The following is a 22,154-nucleotide window of genomic DNA, read 5'->3' as shown; positions in this document are numbered from 1 at the left end:
CTGCCAAATGTATGACCATATGAGAAACACATACAGTGAGCACCATAAATCATTGGACTGTGACCATTCTTTTGTTATTTTGGTTCTATAATCTAGCACTTTGAGTTTGAAAGGATACAATGATAATTCGGGTGAAGTGCAGACTGTCAGCTTTAATTTGAGGGTATTTTCATATCGGATTAACCGTTTAGAAATTATAGAAGCTTTTGTACATAGTCCCCCCTATTTTCGGGCATCAAAAAACATTGGACAGTTTAACATAATGTAGAATAAAGTAATCATTGTTAATATTTGATCGCATATCCTTTGCATGCAATGACTGCTTGAAGTCTGCGATGCATCGACATCACCAGACGCTGGGTATCTTCCCTGGTGATGCTCTGCCAGGCCTTTACTGCAGCCATCTTCAGTTCCTGCTTGTTTCAGGGACTTATTGCCTTCAGTCTCCTCTTCAGCATGTAAAATGAATGTTCAATTGGATTCAGATCCGGTGATTGACTCAGCCAGTCAAGGATTTTCCACTTTTTGGCCATCAATACCCCTTCGTTGCTCTTGCAGTATGTTTTGGGTCATTGTCTTGTTGCATGATGAAGTGCTGTCCAATGAGTTTGGAGGCATTTGGTTTTATCTGAGTAGATAAAATATTTCTGTAGACTTCAGAATTCATTATTCTACTTCTGTCTGGAGTCACATCATCGATGAAGACAAGTGAGCCTGTTCCCCTGGCGGCCATACAGGCCCAAGCCATAGCACCCCCTCCACCATGTTTCATGGATGAGGTGGTATGCTTTGGATCATGGGCATGTCTTTTTTTCTCAACACTTTCCTGTTTCCATCACTCAAATCAAATCAAATCAACTTTTATTTGTCACATACACATGGTTAGCAGATGTTAATGCGAGTGTAGCGAAATGCTTGTGCTTCTAGTTCCGACAATGCAGTGATAACCAACAAGTAATCTAACTAACAATTCCAAAACTACTGTCTTATACACAGTGTAAGGGGATGAAGAATATGTACATAAGGATATATGAATGAGTGATGGTACAGAGCAGCATACAGTAGATGGTATCGAGTACAGTATATACATATGAGATGAGTATGTAGACAAAGTAAACAAAGTGGCATAGTTAAAGTGGCTAGTGATACATGTATTACATAAGGATGCAGTCGATGATGTAGAGTACAGTATATACGTATGCATATGAGATGAATAATGTAGGGTAAGTAACATTATATAAGGTAGCATTGTTTAAAGTGGCTAGTGATATATTTACATCATTTCCCATCAATTCCCATTATTAAAGTGGCTGGAGTTGGGTCAGTGTCAATGACAGTGTGTTGGCAGCAGCCACTCAATGTTAGTGGTGTCTGTTTAACAGTCTGATGGCCTTGAGATAGAAACTGTTTTTCAGTCTCTCGGTCCCAGCTTTGATGCACCTGTACTGACCTCGCCTTCTGGATGATAGCGGGGTGAACAGGCAGTGGTTCGGGTGGTTGATGTCCTTGATGATCTTTATGGCCTTCCTGTAACATCGGGTGGTGTAGGTGTCCTGGAGGGCAGGTAGTTTGCCCCCGGTGATGCGTTGTGCAGACCTTACTACCCTCTGGAGAGCCTTACGGTTGAGGGCGGAGCAGTTGCCGTACCAGGCGGTGATACAGCCCGCCAGGATGCTCTCGATTGTGCATCTGTAGAAGTTTGTGAGTGCTTTTGGTGACAAGCCAAATTTCTTCAGCCTCCTGAGGTTGAAGAGACGCTGCTGCGCCTTCTTCACGACGCTGTCAGTGTGAGTGGACCAATTCAGTTTGTCTGTGATGTGTATGCCGAGGAACTTAAAACTTGCTACCCTCTCCACTACTGTTCCATCGATGTGGATAGGGGGGGTGTTCCCTCTGCTGTTTCCTGAAGTCCACAATCATCTCCTTAGTTTTGTTGACGTTGAGTGTGAGGTTATTTTCCTGACACCACACTCCGAGGGCCCTCAGTTAATTGGGAGTCAGGTGGACTACTGTTCTGTGGTCAAACAACCCAATCATTAATTGAGAGTCAGGTGAACTACTGTTCTGTGGTCTGGGGAAATGCATCAGCATGTGAAGTTAGGAGGCTGCAGATTGAACAGAACAAAGCAGCAAGGATTGTTTTAAGGTGGATATGTGGTTCTGTTGTAGTCATGCACAATGCTCTTGGTTGGTCATCAATCAACAAGATAATAAAAAAAAACATGCTAATTTTATTTCACAATGTATACGATTTAAAACGGCCAAACTATATTCACAACAGTATTCCGTTGATAAGAGACAAACATTGAGTAAATACTAGGAATATAGTCCACCATCTATCCAGACCGAAAAGAAAAATGGCTAAATAGATTTAGAGCAATAAAGACATGTAATCATTTATCTGAGCAAACCAGAAACCTTACAATATATAAATTCAAACAATACTTTAGAACCATTTCAATATAATAAATTGGAAGGTTTTGCGGGACTGTATCTCTGGGTTTCCTGTCTTTCTGTGCCAGTTCGTCTTGTTTGTCAAGTCAATCAGCGTTTGTGTGTCTCAGCTCCTGCTTTAACTCCCTTTTCTCGCCCTCCTGGTTTTGACCCTTGCCTGTCCTGACTCTGAGCCCACCTGACTGACCACTCTGCCTGCCCCTGACCACGAGCCTGCCTATCATCTTGTACCATTTGGACTCTGACCTGGTTTATGAACTATCACCTGTACCCGACCTGCCTTTTGCCTACCCCTTTTGCTAAAATAAATATCGGAGCTCAACCATCTGCCTCCTGTGTCTACATATGGGTCTCGCCTTTTGTCCTTATAAAATGTGGAAAATGGAATCACTTTGCAAAAGTGTGCAGATCTTACCGTGGAGAAACAGTACACGCAGTGATTGAAGATGAAATGTCAGTCAGAGTCAAATGCTGAGGAACTGTTTATTGATTCAGTGACACAGAAAAATCACATATCAGAGACAGAGCACGCCTTTGCTGACATTCAGATAGGAACACAAGGCACAGAGCTAAAGTTCAAACTAGACACTGGTGCTCAAGTAAACATTATTCCTCTGAATCAGTACTGCAGCTTGACATCTGAGCGTGAGCTACAGCCCAATAAAGTTTGATTTGATTTGATTGACTGGTTATGGTGGTGAACAGCTCACAGTAAAAGGCACATGCACTTTCAAATGCAAATACAAGGAAAGTGAAATGGTGTTGGAATTTTACATTGTTGACACTCGAGCACCTGCATTGCAAGGTATGGACCTCATCCACCTAGTTTTATCAGTGACAGCACCAGGAGAGAAAGAAAATGTAATGGAGGAGTTTGCTGATGTTTTTACAGGAATAGGACTATTCCCAGGAGAATGTACCATTCTCCTTGACCCAGACGCAACCCCTGTGGTCTACTCACCGAGAAAGAGTCCTGTTGCTTTCTGCACCCGTCTAAAGAAAGAGTTGTTGAGCATGGAGCAATCTGACATAGTCACCAAGGTTACAGAAGTGACAGGTTGGATAAACACGTTAGTGGTGGTGGAGAAAGCACGCACAGGCAAGCTCAGAGTATCAAACACCCCCCATTACCCTTTACCGACGCTAGATGGCATCACACACAAGCTAGCAGGAGCACGCTACTTCACTGTCATGGACGCCAGATCAGACTACTGGGCTGTCAAGCTCATCTAAGCTCACAACTTTCAACACTCCGTTTGAACGCTACAGTTTCCGTCGCCTGCCTTTTGGGATTATCTCAGCCCAAGACGAGTTTCAGCGAAAGATCAACGAAGTGTATGAAGGCCTCGACGGAGTTGTGGCAATTGTGGATGTCATCCTTGTCTATGGTCGAACCAAAGAGGAACACGACAGAAACCTCTTCGCGATGCTGCAAATGTCCCGCGAGAGAGGAGACCGGCTCAACCCCGAGAAGAGCACAGTCGGCGCTACAGAGGTCAGCTAATTCGGACATCTTCTCACAGCGACTGGAATCAAGCCAGATCCACAGAAGATCTCAGCCATAAAATACATGGAGCCACCAAATAACTGTGCAGAGTTGGAAACAGTGCTTGGCATGGTCAACTACTTAGTCAAGTTCGCACCCAGCCTCTTCAATGCTAATGCATCCCTGCATCTGCTGCTAAAGCAGTCCACTGAGTTTCTCTGGGACAAGCAACATGACATTTCTTCCCAGAGAGTGAAAGACTTGATCACGAGAGAACCAGGACCAATCCTTGCCTACTACGACCCCAACCAAGAACTCAGACTCCAAGTGGATGTGTCGAAGTATGGACTAGGGGCAGTGCTACTGCAAGAAGTAGTTAATGCCAGCAGGATACCACTGCGGGCAGTCATCATCCAGCCAGCTGACACTGAACGTTCATATCACGTCCCCATCACAGAAGGAGCGGTGTACCACCGCAATCGTCATCACCTACTGAACACAAAAGAACAACACACTGATGAGACTGTTCCCTTGAAAGACAACGTGATGGACTAAACAAACACACACACACAGCACAACATACACCATACTTACCTGCAACACCATAAGAACTGTTGACTGACACAGAAGCATGCTCAGCATCATATCACACAAGGTCAGGAAGAGAGGTCAAGCCCAGAGCTGTCCTAGACCTGTGAAATGTCAAAGGGTGTAGGCGGATCGCTGCCCTAAAAGAGTTCCTGACTGCAAACGTGTTATTGAAAAGTTGACTTGAAATGCTTTAGTATTGTATTTGTTTGAAACGTTAAGGTGCCATTGCTACAGTGAAAACTGAGTTGGTGAGAATCCTTTGTTCTAAAAGTAACAGTATGCTGAATCATTGTTTCAGAGTCTATGTTGATTCAGTTGGTGCAGTTTGCAGTATAAATGGTTACTTACCTTGAGTTCAAACTACAGAGCGTGTATTCAAAAGAAACGCTTAGAATATGTAATACATTTTTAGTTTGTTTTAAAAGAAGGGGATGTAATATTCATATGTGTAAACATACTGAATTGTAATTGGATGCATTTTACCGCTGCATCATACTATGATTGGTTAAGACCATCCAGGTGGTGAGGTCATGGTCAGTTGATCATGGTATGAGACACGTGAACATGCCAGTTATAGCTAGCTAATAAAGAGCTACGTTAAGAAATATCCTGTCGTACTTTATTTTATTATTTTGTACAAAGCGTGCAAAACAAGAGAGTCTGGGGGTGCTTTGGTGGTGGTAAAGTGGGAGATTTGTACATGGTAGAAGGGATCTTGAAGAAGGAAGGCTATCACTCCATTTTGCAACGCCATGTGATACCCTGTGGACGCAGTTTAATTGGAGCCAATATCATCCTACAACAGTACATTGACCCAAAGCACAGTTCCAAACTATGCAATAATTATTTAGGGAAGAAGTAGTCAGCTGGTATTCTGTCTATAATGGAGTGGCCAGTACAGTCACCGGATCGCAACCCTATTGAGCTGTTGTGGGAGCAGCTTGACCGTATGGTACGTAAGAAGTGCCCATCAAGCCAATCCAACTTGTGGGAGGTATTTCAGGAAGCACGGGATGAAATCTCTTCAGATTACCTCAACAAATTGACAACTAGAATGCCAAAGGCCGGATCAAGGAAACGTAACATTATGACTATAACTACCGTTCCCTGAAGGAGGGAAAAGGATCTACAATCACGCCTGACAAGGCCAATGAAATCCTCACCTTGCTGGAAGCACCACCTTCCACAGGTGATACATTTAATACCACTCTTCACCGAGCCCAGGAACGGCCGGCACAAGCCCAAACAGGTTTTGTACCTCGTTTCCCTCCTTCAGGGAGCAGTAGTTACAGTCATAACGTCATAACGTTTTCTTTCAGCCAGTCAACTTCGGTACAACATACTATGGGGAAATATAATCACACCACAAGCCGACCCCAATGGATATTAAGTAGAGAGACTCTCACGAACACAAGGATGTACTCTGTTTTGCTCTGACCCCTAAAAGCGTCTTGGGACTCGTCTGAAGTCGGTACAGCCAATCTGCCAACTTCTGTCTATAGCATCCGAATACTTGACCTTATCAATAACCTTTCTAGGGAAGGCGTTACGCTAGCGGAAAATTACGCTGAAAAGGCAGTGCGTGAAATTCAAAAATATTTTTTAGAAATATGTAATTTTCACACATTAACAATTCCAATACAGCAAATGAAAGATAAACTTCTTGGTAATCTACCCATCGTGTCCGATTTCGAAAAGGCTTTACAGCGAAAGCACAACATATGATTATGTTAGGTCAGAGCCAAGTCAAAAACACACACAGCCATTTTTCCAGCCAAAGACAGGAGTCACAAAAAGCAGAAATATAGATCAAAGTAATCACTAACCTTTGATGATCTTCATCAGATGACACTCATAGGACATCATGTTACACACTACATGTATGTTTTGTTCAATAATGTGCATATTTATATCCAAAAATCTCAGTTTACATTGGCGCGTTACGTGTAGTAATGTTTTGACTCCAAAACATCTGGTGATTTTGCAGAAATACTCATAATAAACATGAATAAAATATACAAGTGTTATTCACAGAATTAAAGATAAACTTCTCCTTAATGCAACCGCTGTGTCAGATTTCAAAAAATCGTCACGGAAAAAACATAATCTGAGTACGGCGCTCAGAGCCCAATCCAGCCAAAGAAATATCCGCCATGTTGGAGTCAACAGAAGTTAGAAATAACATTATAAATGTTCACTTACCTTTGATGATCTTCATTAGAATGCACTCCCAGGAATCCCAGTTCAACAATAAATTACTGATTTGTTCCATAAAGTCCATCATTTATGTCCAAATAGCCACTTGTTGTTAGCGTGTTCAGCCCAGTAATCCATCTTCATGAGGCGCGAGCACTACGTCCAGACAAAAACTCGAAAAATTCCTTTACAGGTCGTAGAAACAAGTCAAACGATGTATGGAATCAATCTTTAGGATGTTTTCAACATAAAACATCAATAATGTTCTAACCAGATAATTCTGGTTGTGGTAGATAAAGGATTCAATCTATCTTTTCAGACCATTAAGAGTATTTTTCTGGTCAATATGTCAGTGTATTATGTCTGCTTGTAACAGTGTGTTATATGTGAAAATGTGATCATATTATAAATTGTATTTTCATGTTTCAGGACTCTTGGAAGATTAGTTAAAATGAGGACTAAAAGAGATCCTAATAAAATCCAATAACATTTCTAGAATGATTATCTCCAGAATGATGCTCATCATAGCTGCTGCTCTCTAAATTGAACCAAGTTTAACCAGGTTTGATTAGTGTATAGTGATTCAGGTTAGACTAGAAAACTGACAGCACCAGGACACTGATTTAGCTGTCTTTATTTGTTCAAGGAGGGCAATGTTTGGTGTAAATTAAGACACTGTGAAAAGTGTATTGGGTAATAAACGTTTTCTTGAATCAGAAGATGGTTATGCAATCGTTGGTGTCACAGTCGACTTTGCAGATGTGAGTTCCTAAAGGGCACAGCGAATCACTCTGTGAGGATGCAGGCGCGCTTTTCACATCACATACATGTGCACACACTTGATTGTGTTTACATGACTGCCCATTTATGCATCTTGCAAGGAAGGCTTACAGTATATCCTGATTTTATGTGATCAAATCAAATTGTGTTTGTCACATACTTCGTAAACAACAGGTGTAGACTAACAGTTAAATGCTTAAAATAGAGAAATAATAGAAAAATAGTTGCACAAGGAGTAAATAATACAGTGCCTTGCGAAAGTATTCGGCCCCCTTGAACTTTGCGACCTTTTGCCACATTTCAGGCTTCAAACATAAAGATATAAAACTGTATTTTTTTGTGAAGAATCAACAAGTGGGACACAATCATGAAGTGGAACGACATTTATTGGATATTTCAAACTTTTTTAACAAATCAAAAACTGAAAAATTGGGCGTGCAAAATTATTCAGCCCCCTTAAGTTAATACTTTGTAGCGCCACCTTTTGCTGCGATTACAGCTGTAAGTCGCTTGGGGTATGTCTCTATCAGTTTTTCACATCGAGAGACTGACATTTTTTCCCATTCCTCCTTGCAAAACAGCTCGAGCTCAGTGAGGTTGGATGGAGAGCATTTGTGAACAGCAGTTTTCAGTTCTTTCCACAGATTCTCGATTGGATTCAGGTCTAGACTTTGACTTGGCCATTCTAACACCTGGATATGTTTATTTTTTAACCATTCCATTGTAGATTTTGCTTTATGTTTTGGATCATTGTCTTGTTGGAAGACAAATCTCCGTCCCAATCTCAGGTCTTTTGCAGACTCCATCAGGTTTTCTTCCAGAATGGTCCTGTATTTGGCTCCATCCATCTTCCCAACAATTTTAACCATCTTCCCTGTCCCTGCTGAAGAAAAGCAGGCCCAAACCATGATGCTGCCACCACAATGTTTGACAGTGGGGATGGTGTGTTCAGGGTGATGAGCTGTGTTGCTTTTACACCAAACATAACGTTTTGCATTGTTGCCAAAAAGTTCAATTTTGGTTTCATCTGACCAGAGCACCTTCTTCCACATGTTTGGTGTGTCTCCCAGGTGGCTTGTGGCAAAATTTAAACGACACTTTTTATGGATATCTTTAAGAAACGTCTTTCTTCTTGCCACTCTTCCATAAAGGCCAGATTTGTGCAATATACGACTGATTGTTGTCCTATGGACAGTGTCCCACCTCAGCTGTAGATCTCTGCAGTTCATCCAGAGTGATCATGGGCCTCTTGGCTGCATCTCTGATCAGTCTTCTTCTTGTATGAGCTGAAAGTTTAGAGGGACTGCCAGGTCTTGGTAGATTTGCAGTGGTCTGATACTCCTTCCATTTCAATATTATCGCTTGCACAGTGCTCCTTGGGATGTTTAAACCTTGGGAAATCTTTTTGTATCCAAATCCGGCTTTAATCTTCTTCACAACAGTATCTCGGACCTGCCTGGTGTGTTCCTTGTTCTTCATGATGCTCTCTGCGCTTTTAACGGACCTCTGAGACTATCACAGTGCAGGTGCATTTATACGGAGACTTGATTACACACAGGTGGATTGTATTTATCATCATTAGTCATTTAGGTCAACATTGGATCATTCAGAGATCCTCACTGAACTTCTGGAGAGAGTTTGCTGCACTGAAAGTAAAGGGGCTGAATAATTTTGCACGCCCAATTTTTCAGTTTTTGATTTGTTAAAAAAGTTTGAAATATCCAATAAATGTCGTTCCACTTCATGATTGTGTCCCACTTGTTGTTGATTCTTCACAAAAAAATACAGTTTTATATCTTTATGTTTGAGGATTGAAATGTGGCAAAAGGTCGCAAAGTTCAAGGGGGCCGAATACTTTCGCAAGGCACTGTAAATACACAATGATTAACGATAACCTGACTATATACACAGAGCACCTGTAACGAGTCAACGTGCATAGGTACGAGGTAATTTAGGTAGATCGTCATATATACTGAACAAGAATAAACGCAACATGCAACCATTTAAAAGATTTTACTGAGTTACAGTTCATATAAGGAAATCAGTGAACTAAAATTAATTAATTAGGTCCTAATCTATGTATTTCACATGAATACAGGGAATACAGATATGCATCTGCTTGTCACAGAGATACCTTAAAAAGGGGCGTAGGGGCGTGGATCAGTATCTGGTGTGACCACAATTTCCCTCGTGCAGCGTGACACATCTCCTTCCCATAGAGTTGATCAGGATGTTGATTGTGTCCTGTGGAATGTTGTCCCCACTCCTCTTCAATGGCTGTGCGAAGTTGCTTGATATTGGCAGGAACTGGAACACACTGTCGTACAGATCGATCCAGAGCACCCCAACATGCTCAATTGGTCACATGTCTGTTGAGTCTGTCTGTTGAGGCCGTGGAAGAACTGGAACATTTTCAGCTTCCAGAAATGATGTGCAGATCCTTGTAACATGGGGCCGTGCATTATCATGTTGACACACAAGGTGATGGCAGCAGATGGCACGACAATGGGCCTCAGGATCTCGTCACGGTACCTCTGTCCATAAAAATTGGCATTGATAAAATGCAATTGTGTCCATTGTCCGTAGCTTATGCCTGCCCATACCATAACCCCACCGCCACCATGGGGCACTCTATTCACAATGTTGACATCAGCAAACTGCTTGTCCACACGATGCCATACACGTGGTCTGCGGTTGGACGTATTCTCTAAAATGACTTTGGATGCAGTTTATGGTTGAAAGATTTACATAAAATAATCTGGCAAAAGCTCTAGTGGACATTCCTGCAGTCAACATGCCAATTGCACTCCCTCAAAACTTGAAACATCTGTGGCATTGTGTTGTGTGACAAAACTGCACATTTTAGAGTGCCTTTTATTGTCCCCAGCACAAGATGCACCTGTGTAATGATCATGCTGTTTAATCAGATTCTTGATATGCCACACCTGTCAGGTGGATGAATTGTTCTTGGCAAAGGAGAAATGCTCACTGACAGGGATGTATAAACAAATTTGTGCACAAATTTGGGATTTTTTAAATTTCAGCTCATGAAAAATGAGACCAACACTTCACATGTTGCATTTATATTTTTGTCCAGTGTAGTTCAAGAAAGAGAATCTCCAATCTCCTATATGTCCCCTCACTGACGGGGACATTATTAGTCACACTGACTGTCTCTTCTTCCTATGGTAAGTGGTAGCATGAACAACAGGGTTAACTTCACTCTCTCTTCTCTGACAGGACTTCTCGTATGACGACTCGAAGGCAGAGTTGTTCAACGTGGACGCGCCCAATGGCGTGGTGATGGAGGGGTACCTGTTTAAGAGAGCCAGCAATGCCTTTAAGACGTGGAACAGGTAAGTAGACAACTGATCAGTAACTCTCCATAAGCCAGCTACACTCTAGCTTCGAAGCATACTATATTAGTGTATTGTGGACAAAGCATTTTGATTTTAATTCTATCTTGACAATGGAATGTTTTGTGGATTTTCTGTAGACATACCATAGATAGTGAACTAAATAAATACTTATCCCAGATTATTTCAGTAAGTAGTCTGTTCCCTAGGAAACCATACTTGGCCATACTTGCTAGCATTGACTTCACGTCGTGGGGAATAGTTTACTGCCTGTGGAAACACTCGATCCATTAGAACATTATTTCTCCCCTTAGGCGGTTCTCCCACTGATGCTCTCTACTAGGGCGTTACAATGTATTACTCCATTTGTCTTGTTTCCTGACAGTGCAGCCCTCTAAAGAGGTTAGATGTGAGCCAAACCACACATGTTGTGAATTACTCTCTGCTATATAGTGCAGCTCAAGGGAAAGGAAGAGCTCATTCACATGCGCTTTAACTCATCCCGACCACTGTGGTGGCTAGAGAGTAGAGAGTGACATTATTTCAACTCGGTAGGTCAGCACCTTCTAATGGAAGAAGGATATCCATTTAACATGCATGTTTTATTAATTTCTCTCTCTCAGGCGGTGGTTCTCCATCCAGAACAGTCAGCTGGTCTATCAGAAGAAGCTGAAGGCAAGTCCACATATCCACTAGCTACCATCTTAGTCTGGGTCCCTTGGGGGGGGGTTACATGGGGTATAGAGCTCCTCTGAAAGTCACTGTGATCTATATTGGCGAAATACAACACTCCCTCTGTCAACACTGACTGCATTAGGGCAGAGGACTGTTATAGGATAGCTTATTACTCCTCAGAGTCCTGTCCCAAAATACTCTTCCTACGCTCTCATATAGACCCTCACATCAATCCTTAGTGGGATATAGAATGTGAGCGTCAGTGTACCCGTATGAGCTTCAGCACATTGGATTAAATAGGAAAAGGTGGTCAACTGAGAGACTTTGAAATCCAAACAACACATCTCACTCAAGGACACAGTGGGCATAATGTTGGTATGATGAATAATTCAACTGATTGACTGACCGGGCCCTTTTCACTGTTATTGACCAATAGGATTCCTTGACGGTGGTGGTGGAGGACCTCAGGCTGTGCTCTGTCAAGCCCTGTGAGGACATTGAGAGGCGGTTCTGCTTTGAGGTTGTCTCCCCCAACAAGTATGTTCTTCTTAGTGCCCTTATATTATGGAATTAACTAAATAAATTCACTTTTGTTCCAAGGAATTTTACTTACAGTTAAATTGATGTAAAATCTTAAGAAAATGGCCAATAATATGGCAAATAAAGTGTTCTCCTTCTTCTAAGAGGGCAAGGGGCTATAGTTTTGTACTGTTGAGAGACTGTGTGCTGTAATATGGGGCTGTCTTTCCATTCTACAGGAGCTGTATGCTGCAGGCGGAGTCAGAGAAGCTTCGGCTTGCCTGGATCCAAGCAGTGCAGGCCAGCATTGCCTCAGCATACAGGGAGAGCCCAGACTACCACTACATCGAGGTCAGTTGGTCCATCTAGCTACAGACCTAACTGTCAAACAAATGCTAATATTCTCTTACCTTTTCTTTAATCTAGACATCTTTTATATCATGACAGATGTCATTTATAAACTTATACGTTTGCATGAAGGGATACAGTTATCACCTGTGAGATAAATCAAGACTGTCATGCCTCAGAGAATGATGCTTGCCTCTCTTAGTTTACCATGTCTGTCTTCCCACCAATAGTGTCTGGATAGGACAGCCTCACCTTCCGTCAGCAGTATCGACTCGGCCAGCGAGCCTCGGGAACGCAGTGTCAGGGGGGAGACCATCCTGCATCGTATACAGTGTCTCCCGGGCAATGAGTATTGCTGTGACTGTGGCCAGGCCGACCCGCACTGGGCCTCCATCAACCTGGGCATCCTGCTCTGCATCGAGTGCTCCGGCATCCACAGGTAAGGTCTGCCTCTATGGAGGGCATCCTGCTCTGGCATCCAGATACTGTCTGTATCTGTAAAGCCTAGTCTCATAAGCCATACCCAAAGTCTCTTGCTTAGCTCGTCTTTAAGAGAGTACATAAAGGCATACTTCACTGGCTAGACATAGGCTACTGTATTATGGACCATGGACTATCCTAAAGCACTTGTGGTTGTAAACCAGTGGAGGATGTAATTGCAGATAGTTGCACTACCACAGGGTGACTGAGGGGTCATTTGTGACTCTGTGTTCTAGAACATGTGCCAGTCTCTTGGCTCTGAGAATATGAGAGTGCCAATGGCCTAAAGGGTGTCTTAGCCTTAGCATGTCATCTGCTAGCATAGGGCACGTTCAGCCACACCTCTGCTTGGATTAATGTGTGGCTAGGCTGCTTGACACCGCTTATTGGATCAGGCTGTGTTTGATTGGGAGAGCTCATTGCGTGAGTAAACAGGATGGGAGTTAGGCAATAAGCACTGCAGAACTGAGACACTTATGTTTATAAACTAGAATGGCATCCCTTTAATGGTGAAAGTACGTAATTGTTGAACCACACCCGATTAGCAATCAGGCCGAAGCAAGATAAAGATTCCTATTTCTAATGTCCTTAATACCATAGCTCTAGGGTTCACTCCAGCACTGCATACATTGTAGCTGCAACACACTAGCATTAGGCTAGATGGGAAAGTTTTCCTCATTTCAGCAGTTGGTGGTGTTGACTGTTTACTGCAGAGATGCAGCAAAGATCAATGCTATCAGTATGTAATCACCACCTCCTCTGGACCATCTGTTAAATATTCTGTCAGATAGCCGGTCTTCTTCTAGTGGTGAGATGAAATCACATAAGGCTTCCCATTAGGAGGAGGAGGAATACACAGACTGTCTCGCAGTCTTTTTTTTGTTGGCATGCCGCACTGCAGTTGCCTGGATACCAGAGGGTTTTGTTGGTGGAGTGGTGATTTGCATGACATTGAGGGCAGCTACTCTGGGGATGACGCCTGAGTGATTTGAAACCCATTTTGCAGCTATTCATCCCATGTCACAGTATAAGACAACTTGAAACAGAACTGTCATGGAGCTTCCAGTGTTGCTTATTAGGGGAGCCTGTTACGAACAGGCAATTCTGCCTGTTACATCTGCCTTAATGTTATTACAAGCAAAGCAAGGAAACAAGGAAACAATATGGTCCTAGTGTTGTCAACAACACTAACTTAAAATGCGTTCAACCCAGTAATAATTCCAGCCATGGAACTTGAATACATTCAAATGCCAACGCTTGAAGACTTTCCAAATGTCACTTCTCATGTGTCTCTGTTACAGGAGTTTGGGGGTTCACTGCTCCAAGGTGCGCTCTCTAATGTTGGACTCATGGGAACCTGAGTTACTAAAGCTGATGTGCGAGCTGGGAAACAGTGTCATCAACCACATCTATGAGGGAGCATGTGAGGCACAGGGCCTGAAGAAACCAGGGCCCTCAAGTTCCAGGTAAGGACTGCCACACACACAGCATTTAAATGCCTCTACCTGGTTTCACCTGTGAATATCCCGATTACTCACTAAAGGAGACTGGGATCTAGTCATTTTCATTAGACTGGGAATGTCCTCACTGGTACAGTATGTAACACTGAATGTGTATTTCCTATTATCCCTTATAGGCAGGAGAAGGAGGCGTGGATCAGATCAAAGTATGTGGAGAAGAAGTTCCTGAAGAAGTTGGGGGCCACCGAGGTGCTTGTGAACGGCGGGCGGAAGACGGAGCACCGGTGGAGTGTGAAGAAGTGGCAGAGACACAACAGCGCCACCACAGTGCCTAAGACCCGACGGAAATACCGCCAGGAGCCGGGAGGCGCCTCCCCTGCCACCCTCTCCTCAGGTACCTGTTGGTCATTTTCTTCAACAGATGATCAGGTCTATATAATTATCAAACACACACACATATATATGAAACACAGACTCTTTGTTTAAGTATTACAATTCTCCTTTAGTAATACAATTGTAGGCAGAAGTTGGTACAGAGTACAGTATATGATAGCTCTCCCCAGGTTCTGCAAAATGTCTAAGACATGTAACTCATATAGCCTCCCCAGTCCTCCTTGCGTTTCCCTGGCAACAACATTTGAATAAATCTAACCTCCCCCTGACAGCAGCAACTATCTTGTAAGCAATTAGAAGCTCAGAAGTGAGTTTGGAAACTTTGAAACAACACTAAAAACAGGTGTTCACACACACACACACACACACACACACACACACACACACACACACACACACACACACAGAGGTCTCCTAAGAGACCTTACAGTTTATCATAACACAATTTATTAACCCTTTAAAAGGTATGAGGCCTTGGTTTAACCCCTTAACCCCTAATAGCTCTCCTGGCACGAGAGGAAGGATACCTTCCTCATTTTCTCTTTGTATCCATATTCCTAATTGTGCTAAACAAAAAGTTGACAATGACAACCCAGTACATTTAAACATTCCCTCGTTGTGCTTTGCAGCTGCTTCAGCTCTAGAGAGAAAGTTCCGACGAGAGTCACTGTTTTGTCCAGACGAACTGGACAATCTCTTCTCGTACTTCGACACAGGATCTGGACCTCGTAGTAAGTTACTTACCCATCTAATATATAGACACTACACTCTAAACCACAGAAATACTTGAATCCTTTGTGGTGTGCAAAGTGAAAAAGCTAGAAGCAACAGTGACTAACGTGTCCCTGGCTTGGCTCCTTTTGGCCCTGCAGGTTTGAGCAGTGACAGTGGCCTGGGCGGCAGTACAGACGGCAGCACAGATATCCTGGTGTTCGGCTCAGTGGTGGACAGTGTTACAGAGGAGGGTAAGAAGAGAAATACATACCTGTAAAGGATAGGATGGAAAATGAAATGTACAACATAGGTTCAGCCATCATATTTAGTATTAAAATGCCATTTTCATCCTTATTTGCCCTTGTGGGCATAAATGAAGTTGTATTGAATCCTAGTTGTAACTCTGCTGCTTCTCTCTCTGCAGAGTGTGAGGTGTCAGAGGACTCTAGCGGAGAGGCTGAGATGGAGCCAGAGACCGAGACCCAGTCGGACCCAGAGGATGAGCGTGAGCTCCACCCTGGAGCGCTGCTCTACAAGGCCTCCCAGGCACGCAACCTGCCCGTCATGGCTGAGGCGCTGGCCCACGGGGCTGACGTCAACTCCGTCAACGACGAGGATGATCGCAAGAGCCCACTCATACAGGCTGTGTTTGGGGTGAGTCATTGTAATGAAAGGCAGGTGTGTTCTTGGCACACTGGCAAAGGCAGTTCTAGTCATTCACAATAAATTACATGGACGCATTATGTTGAAACATCAATGTATACATCTATCCATACAGTATGTCTATGCAAGATCACAATATTTTCTCACATTGTATTGTGCTTTATTTGGCAACATGGCGAGAGCCTCAGAACCTTTGTGTTCCATTCCAGGGCTCCTTGATAGCCTGCGAGTTCCTGCTCCAGAATGCAGCTGACGTCAACCAAAGAGACGCAAGAGGGAGGGGGCCACTACACCACGCCACATATCTGGGACACACAGGGTGAGTAATGCCAAGGCATAACGCCTGTTTTGTCTTGTTTTGAGCCACAAGTGAACATTTCCATGGACAATGGTGTAGCATGCAAAGCTGATTATTGTTCAGTTATTTTCTACATTGTTCCTCGGGTTAGATAGCAAACAAGACAAAGATGCTGAGTACAGATTTGCTTCTGCATGTTCACGTCTGATCTGTCTCCATGCTGCCCTCTACAGGCAGGTGTGTTTGTTCCTGAAGAGAGGAGCCACGCAGAACGACGGGGATGAGGATGGACATGACCCTCTGAGTATCGCTGTGCAGGCAGCCAATGCAGACATCGTCACCTTGTGAGTTTGTGGGACACAACACCCTGTCCCTCAACTTACTCAGCTTCAACTACACACGATACTTTAAAATACATATTATGACCAGAGGTTAGCATGGTAATCTACTGTAGCTCCTCACCTCTGGGAAGTTTAAGTGAATCCATCTAACAGTTTGTGTCCGAACCCTCCTTCCCCCTTCCCTTTCTTCCCAAAGGTTGCGACTGGCCAAGATGAATGAGGAGATGCGGGAGTCAGAGGGACCGTTCGGCCAGCCAGGTCAATACCCCACCAGCAGCTCCACAGAACAGCAATATAAGAAATGCATACAAGAGTTTATCTGTCTCCACATAGCTGATTGCTAGAAGTCAATCACAATACTTAGTCCTGGTCCAATGAATCAAGCTTTCCCTTCAGATGATGGTTGGATGGGAAGCCAATAGTATACCAGGACTGTGGCAGCCCTGTGTGGAATCTTGTACAGGAATAAACATTGTCCAAAACACACCTTTCTTTGTCAAGATTCCCCACAGGCTGCGGTCTGTGTTCTAGCCAATACTCTGGCTAACTAACGTTTTTCAAACGAGGCGGCACCAGAATATACCAACTACAATTCCCTCAGGCTCATCAACGTATAGGATGTCAGTATTATTAACTCTGTCATGATGTCAAACTGTACGGTTGACTTCATGGCAAAATTTGCTCAGAGTTAGTTCATTTGGCACAAATGGTTAGGGACCAAGTTTTTAATATGACTTCATAAGTTCATTTAAATCATCTTTACTATACCATCTGTATCCTACTTATACCCATGTCAAGCCAAGTTAATTCAGCTGCTCTATATTTATTTGGAGAGGTGTTTGCTTGTGGTCTTCAAGGTAGGGTGGTGCGCTCCTAACCAAAGACCAGATCCGGCCAATATGTTGCACATTACAGTGCATTCGGAAAGTATTCAAGTATTTTTTCCCCCTCATCAGTCGACACACAATACCCCATAATGACCAAGAAAAAGCAGTTTTAAAAAAATTCTTTGCAAACGTATAAAAAATTAATGGAAATATCACATTTACATAAATATTCAGAACTTTTACTGAGTACTTTGTTGAAGCACCTTCGGCAGCGATTACAGCCTACAGTCTTATTGGGTATGACGCTACAAGCTTGGTACACCTGTATTTGGGGAGTTTTTCCTCCACAGAGGAACTCTGGTGCTCTGTCAGAGTGACCATCAGGTTTTTGATCACCTCCTTGACCAAGGTCCTTCTCCCCCAATTGCTCAGTTTGGCCGGGCGACCAGGTTGGTGGTTCCAACCTTCTTCCATTAAAGAATGATGGAGGCCTTCAAAGCTGCATAAATGTTTTTCTACCCTTCCCCAGATATGTGCCTCAACACAATCCTGCCTCAGAGCTCTACAGACAATTCCGTCCGCCTCGTGGCTTGATTTTTGCTCAACATGCAATGTCAATTGTGGGACATTTATATAAACAATTGTGCGCCTTTCCAAACCATGTCCAATCAATTGAGTTTACCACAGGTGGACTCCAATGAAGTTGTAGAAACATCTCAACGATGGTCAATGGAAACAGGATGCACCCGAGCACAATTTCGATTCTCATAGCAAAGGGTCTGAAAACAGATGTAAATAAGGTATCTGTTTTTTATTTTTAATAAATTTGCTAACATTTCTAAAAAACAATTTTAGCTTTGTCATTGAGGTAGTGTGTGTAGATTAATGAAGGAAATAATTTATTGAATCCATTTTAGAATAAGGCTTCTAATGTAACAAAATGTGGAAAAATACAAGGGGTCTCAATATTTTCAGAATGCACTGTAACTATCATCAACCGACCTGCTTATATAAGAATACCAGATCAGCACAGTCTTGTCAAGGGTAGACTATGAAAGCAGACATTCAAACACATTCATTTTAAGGCCTGAAAGTCGTTGTCTTTGTATCTAGTCAGTTATTACAAACATATTAATTCTGCTCCAGCTGTGTTGTGGCATGAGATGGTTCTTTAGTACACGCATGTTGTTTTGAAAAGGGGTGATTTGAAGGGGTAACAATGAAGCTAAATAATAACTGTGATTGAGAATGGATGATATATGGATTATATGTCATAAATGTGTACTTGTCTTGATGGAGACACATTAAAGTAAAGCTTTTACATGGATTTTAAAGCAACGTTATGCACTTTTCCTACCCATAATGATTTTAATTTATTTTTTGGCATTTTAATTTACTAGTGTAGGTTTTTACCATAATTTACGAACTGCCTAGAGCAATAGTGCAATGATAATACAAGAAATGCAGAGTATCTGTATTTAAATTATGTTGAACAATATGATGCAGATGGTATTTTTTTAAACTGGAAATATTTTGTTAGATTTTATTTTCCTGAGGTTTCACACACAAGGTCACTTAACCTTTACCGTCATTTCTTCATGTCTCTTTTTGGAAAAGACAACCACAACTCACAATCTTATAATAGAAACCTTACAAACTGCAATGAGACGGACCTTTTTAATATAATATTTAAACTGACATGTATTACAGTATTTGTATGTTTGCCAAACATTGACTTATGTTTGATGTATCATGGCTATACAATATTAGATTTGTTCTGGGTTTCTTGCTTGAATAGTGCATGGGTTGCTGTTGCCCAGGTCTTTCAAAGCCCTGTTGGTTTTGTTTACTTCATTCATCCGTGTATGTTAATATTTTATATATTGTGTAATGATAACTGTGTAATGTGCTGCCAAATCATGACAACTGTACATAGTAGGACATTGTAAAGGTTAGATCTGTAGTCTATTGTCAAACTGAACCAGATATATTGGATAGACTACCCCATAACATACAGGCATAGTTTGACTTTGACAGGCCATTTAGAACAGGAGAGAAAGCTTGGTCTATGTAAAACTTTCTAGCTCCCCTGAATACCAACATAATACCCCGTTATGTAAGCACAGCCTGTGTACACACAGTCAGAGGATGACCAGTCCTCCATGTTTACCTTGATACTGTGCAGTTGCTTACTGACCTAACCACATGTTTACATCATGTTCCAGAGCTGCAATCATCTTGATCAGGAAATTACATGAGTTGTTCTTGCTGTAGGCTAGTAACAACTGATGTTTTTACATTGCGTTTGGGTTGCTCGAGTTTACTTCAAGCCAAAGACCACATTACGTTCTTCAAGTAATTTATGAGCAGAAAATAAATAAGCAGTAAAAAAAAAAAAACTTTTGAATATGTCTGTTAAACTATCAATGTCATTCTAGTTTTGGCTTCTACTGTGCAGTACATGACAAAAAGAGTAGTAGTAGATTATATTAGACTCAATGAAAGATCTAGGGAACAATGTTATGACCAAAAAATGCCAATGATTTGCGTCAAGCCACTAAAGGTTTACATGTTGTACAGTACAGTATCGGAGTGAGTGGATTGACTAGACCATAGGTTGACTAGGTGACTGCTATGCTGTAAATAGGCTAAACAATTATTACCACTTAAAACTGCTTGCTTGAAACATGCCAATTTAAACTTTCCTGTATTGTCTTTAAAAAAAATTTTTTTTTTTACTAATTACCTCTGTACATGTTGTTTGTATATTGTTTGTGAACTCTGTATCTTTAATTAACTTACACTACCTTTATGTTAATTTCCTTTTCCTAATGTCTTCTAAAATGAGAAAATACTGAAAATAAATGGAAGATGTCTCATTCAACACCTAACTTCTCCCGCTGCTTATTGCTTCATTTCTTCTGTTCTTTCTATAGCACTATTATAACACTCCCTCTGTCACTACAACTTAACACTCCCCCTGTCACTACAACTAACTGCATTAACCTGAACTGGCAATGCACTTATGAGTCAACCACTTACGGGTGAAGATATAACAACATACCACACATTTTCAGAGATGAGAAAACCTGTCCTCCAACATTCAACTCAGTATGGATTCAACATTTATTTCTATGGTCAATCCAATTTGCCCCATAAAAAAAATGTTTTACACTTGTTTCAGCGCTTTATAAAATGTTTTCAATTTGTTTGATAAATCGATTCTCAACCGTTTATTTGAAAGGGCTGTGAATTGGCCCTTGTAGTTGGTGTGCTGCTCATTTGCCCATTGATCATAAAATACCAAATAATCATAGATACACACAGCCACAGACTGGAATGTTCTTCTTCCCTCCTTTTTTAAATTAGTCTAGCTGAGAATTTCTCGGGTAGAAAGGAGTTTGACTGGCGGTCGCCATGGTCACCAGAAAAGTAAAGCTTGATAATTTGGTAATAGATTGGGTGAAGCCTAGACTATAGTTTTGTTCCTCTGCTAATGTGTTGTCTAGAATCGAGTGTCTGTCATTTTTAAAATAATTTTTTCAGGTTTTGAACAATCAATTTCATGTTTTTTCACACAAATTCCACATTATTTTATGGCAGGCCTACTGTTATTTACCAGATCAATTCAAATGCAATTCTTGACGATAATGCTCTGTTACATTCCTATCCCTTTTCAGGAGACACTACTTACCTCGACATCTTCCGAGAGTTCTCTCACATGGCCTCCCACAACCCAGAGAAGCTGAAGCGGAGGAGTGTACATTTTAGACACTCCTTCAGGTAGCCCACAGATGGATGAGATGTCTGGGAGGTCGTACTTGAAGAGTGCAACAGTCACTTTCCTTACATCATTACAGATTTGAATAGTGTGTCTATCCACCTCATATTCAGAACCTGACTTTAGGAATCCTCTCAGATACCCAACTCGTAAATGTTCTTCACAAATGAGAACCACTATTAAATTCTTTCAAATTGCCGTACTACAGGTACTATCTCTACTATTAATACCAATACTGACTAACACTAAATGACTTCACTCATCTGAATAGTGAAACCACTTCTGTCAACATGCACCTACAGTATATGGGAGCTTAGAAATGTTGCCTCAAAAACATAGGCCTACAGGTATGGGCGACGATATCAATAATTATTGTCACTGTTAAAAACATCTGTGAATTCTTAGATGCTGTTCATGACATATATTACTTCTTTGACAAAAGATATTGATGCTTTCAGCAATTGGGAAGTATTTTGTTGGAGAATGCTGTATGTTACAAATGTGTGAAATGCATATTCTGTCATCAAATAATTTGTTTTAATAACTTTTTGTAATGTAGCCTGTACTTGCTTTATGAGGATATGCTGGACTTGTCCTCTCCTATTAGCTGTATGACATTATTTTTAAGCGTTGTTGTTAAATGTTAACTTTAGATAAATCCAAGTACTAAACAATTTATTAACCTGTGTTCTAGATAGATATCAGGAGTTGTTGAGAATTCTGATAATTCTTCATCTTTGTGTGCTCAGAACAGCTTGATTATTTTGTTCAATGAACCAGACTCACTATAGA

The 22,154-nt window shown here is 41.8% G+C and overlaps 1 protein-coding gene across 1 annotated transcript in view; it reads left to right on the top strand.

The window, feature by feature from the left end:
- The window catches only part of LOC118360754 (arf-GAP with coiled-coil, ANK repeat and PH domain-containing protein 3-like), a 100,424-nt gene extending 82,545 nt beyond the window's left edge, over positions 1-17,879 (top strand). The window contains exons 11-23 of the mRNA XM_052485062.1: positions 10,748-10,863; positions 11,487-11,538; positions 11,975-12,075; positions 12,297-12,408; positions 12,636-12,844; positions 14,187-14,351; positions 14,522-14,739; positions 15,368-15,469; positions 15,611-15,703; positions 15,877-16,106; positions 16,325-16,434; positions 16,647-16,757; positions 16,951-17,879. Coding sequence (XP_052341022.1) covers positions 10,748-10,863; positions 11,487-11,538; positions 11,975-12,075; positions 12,297-12,408; positions 12,636-12,844; positions 14,187-14,351; positions 14,522-14,739; positions 15,368-15,469; positions 15,611-15,703; positions 15,877-16,106; positions 16,325-16,434; positions 16,647-16,757; positions 16,951-17,098 — 1,767 coding nt within the window. The 3' untranslated portion in view covers positions 17,099-17,879. The remainder of the gene's footprint in view (positions 1-10,747; positions 10,864-11,486; positions 11,539-11,974; positions 12,076-12,296; positions 12,409-12,635; positions 12,845-14,186; positions 14,352-14,521; positions 14,740-15,367; positions 15,470-15,610; positions 15,704-15,876; positions 16,107-16,324; positions 16,435-16,646; positions 16,758-16,950) is intronic.
- Positions 17,880-22,154: the final 4,275 nt, after the last annotated feature.

Source organism: Oncorhynchus keta, chromosome 28, assembly GCF_023373465.1.
Source record: "Oncorhynchus keta strain PuntledgeMale-10-30-2019 chromosome 28, Oket_V2, whole genome shotgun sequence".
Classification (NCBI taxonomy): Eukaryota; Metazoa; Chordata; class Actinopteri; order Salmoniformes; family Salmonidae; genus Oncorhynchus; species Oncorhynchus keta.
The sequence above is the reverse complement of the archived record's forward strand: the minus strand, read 5'-3'. Positions and strand labels throughout refer to the sequence as shown.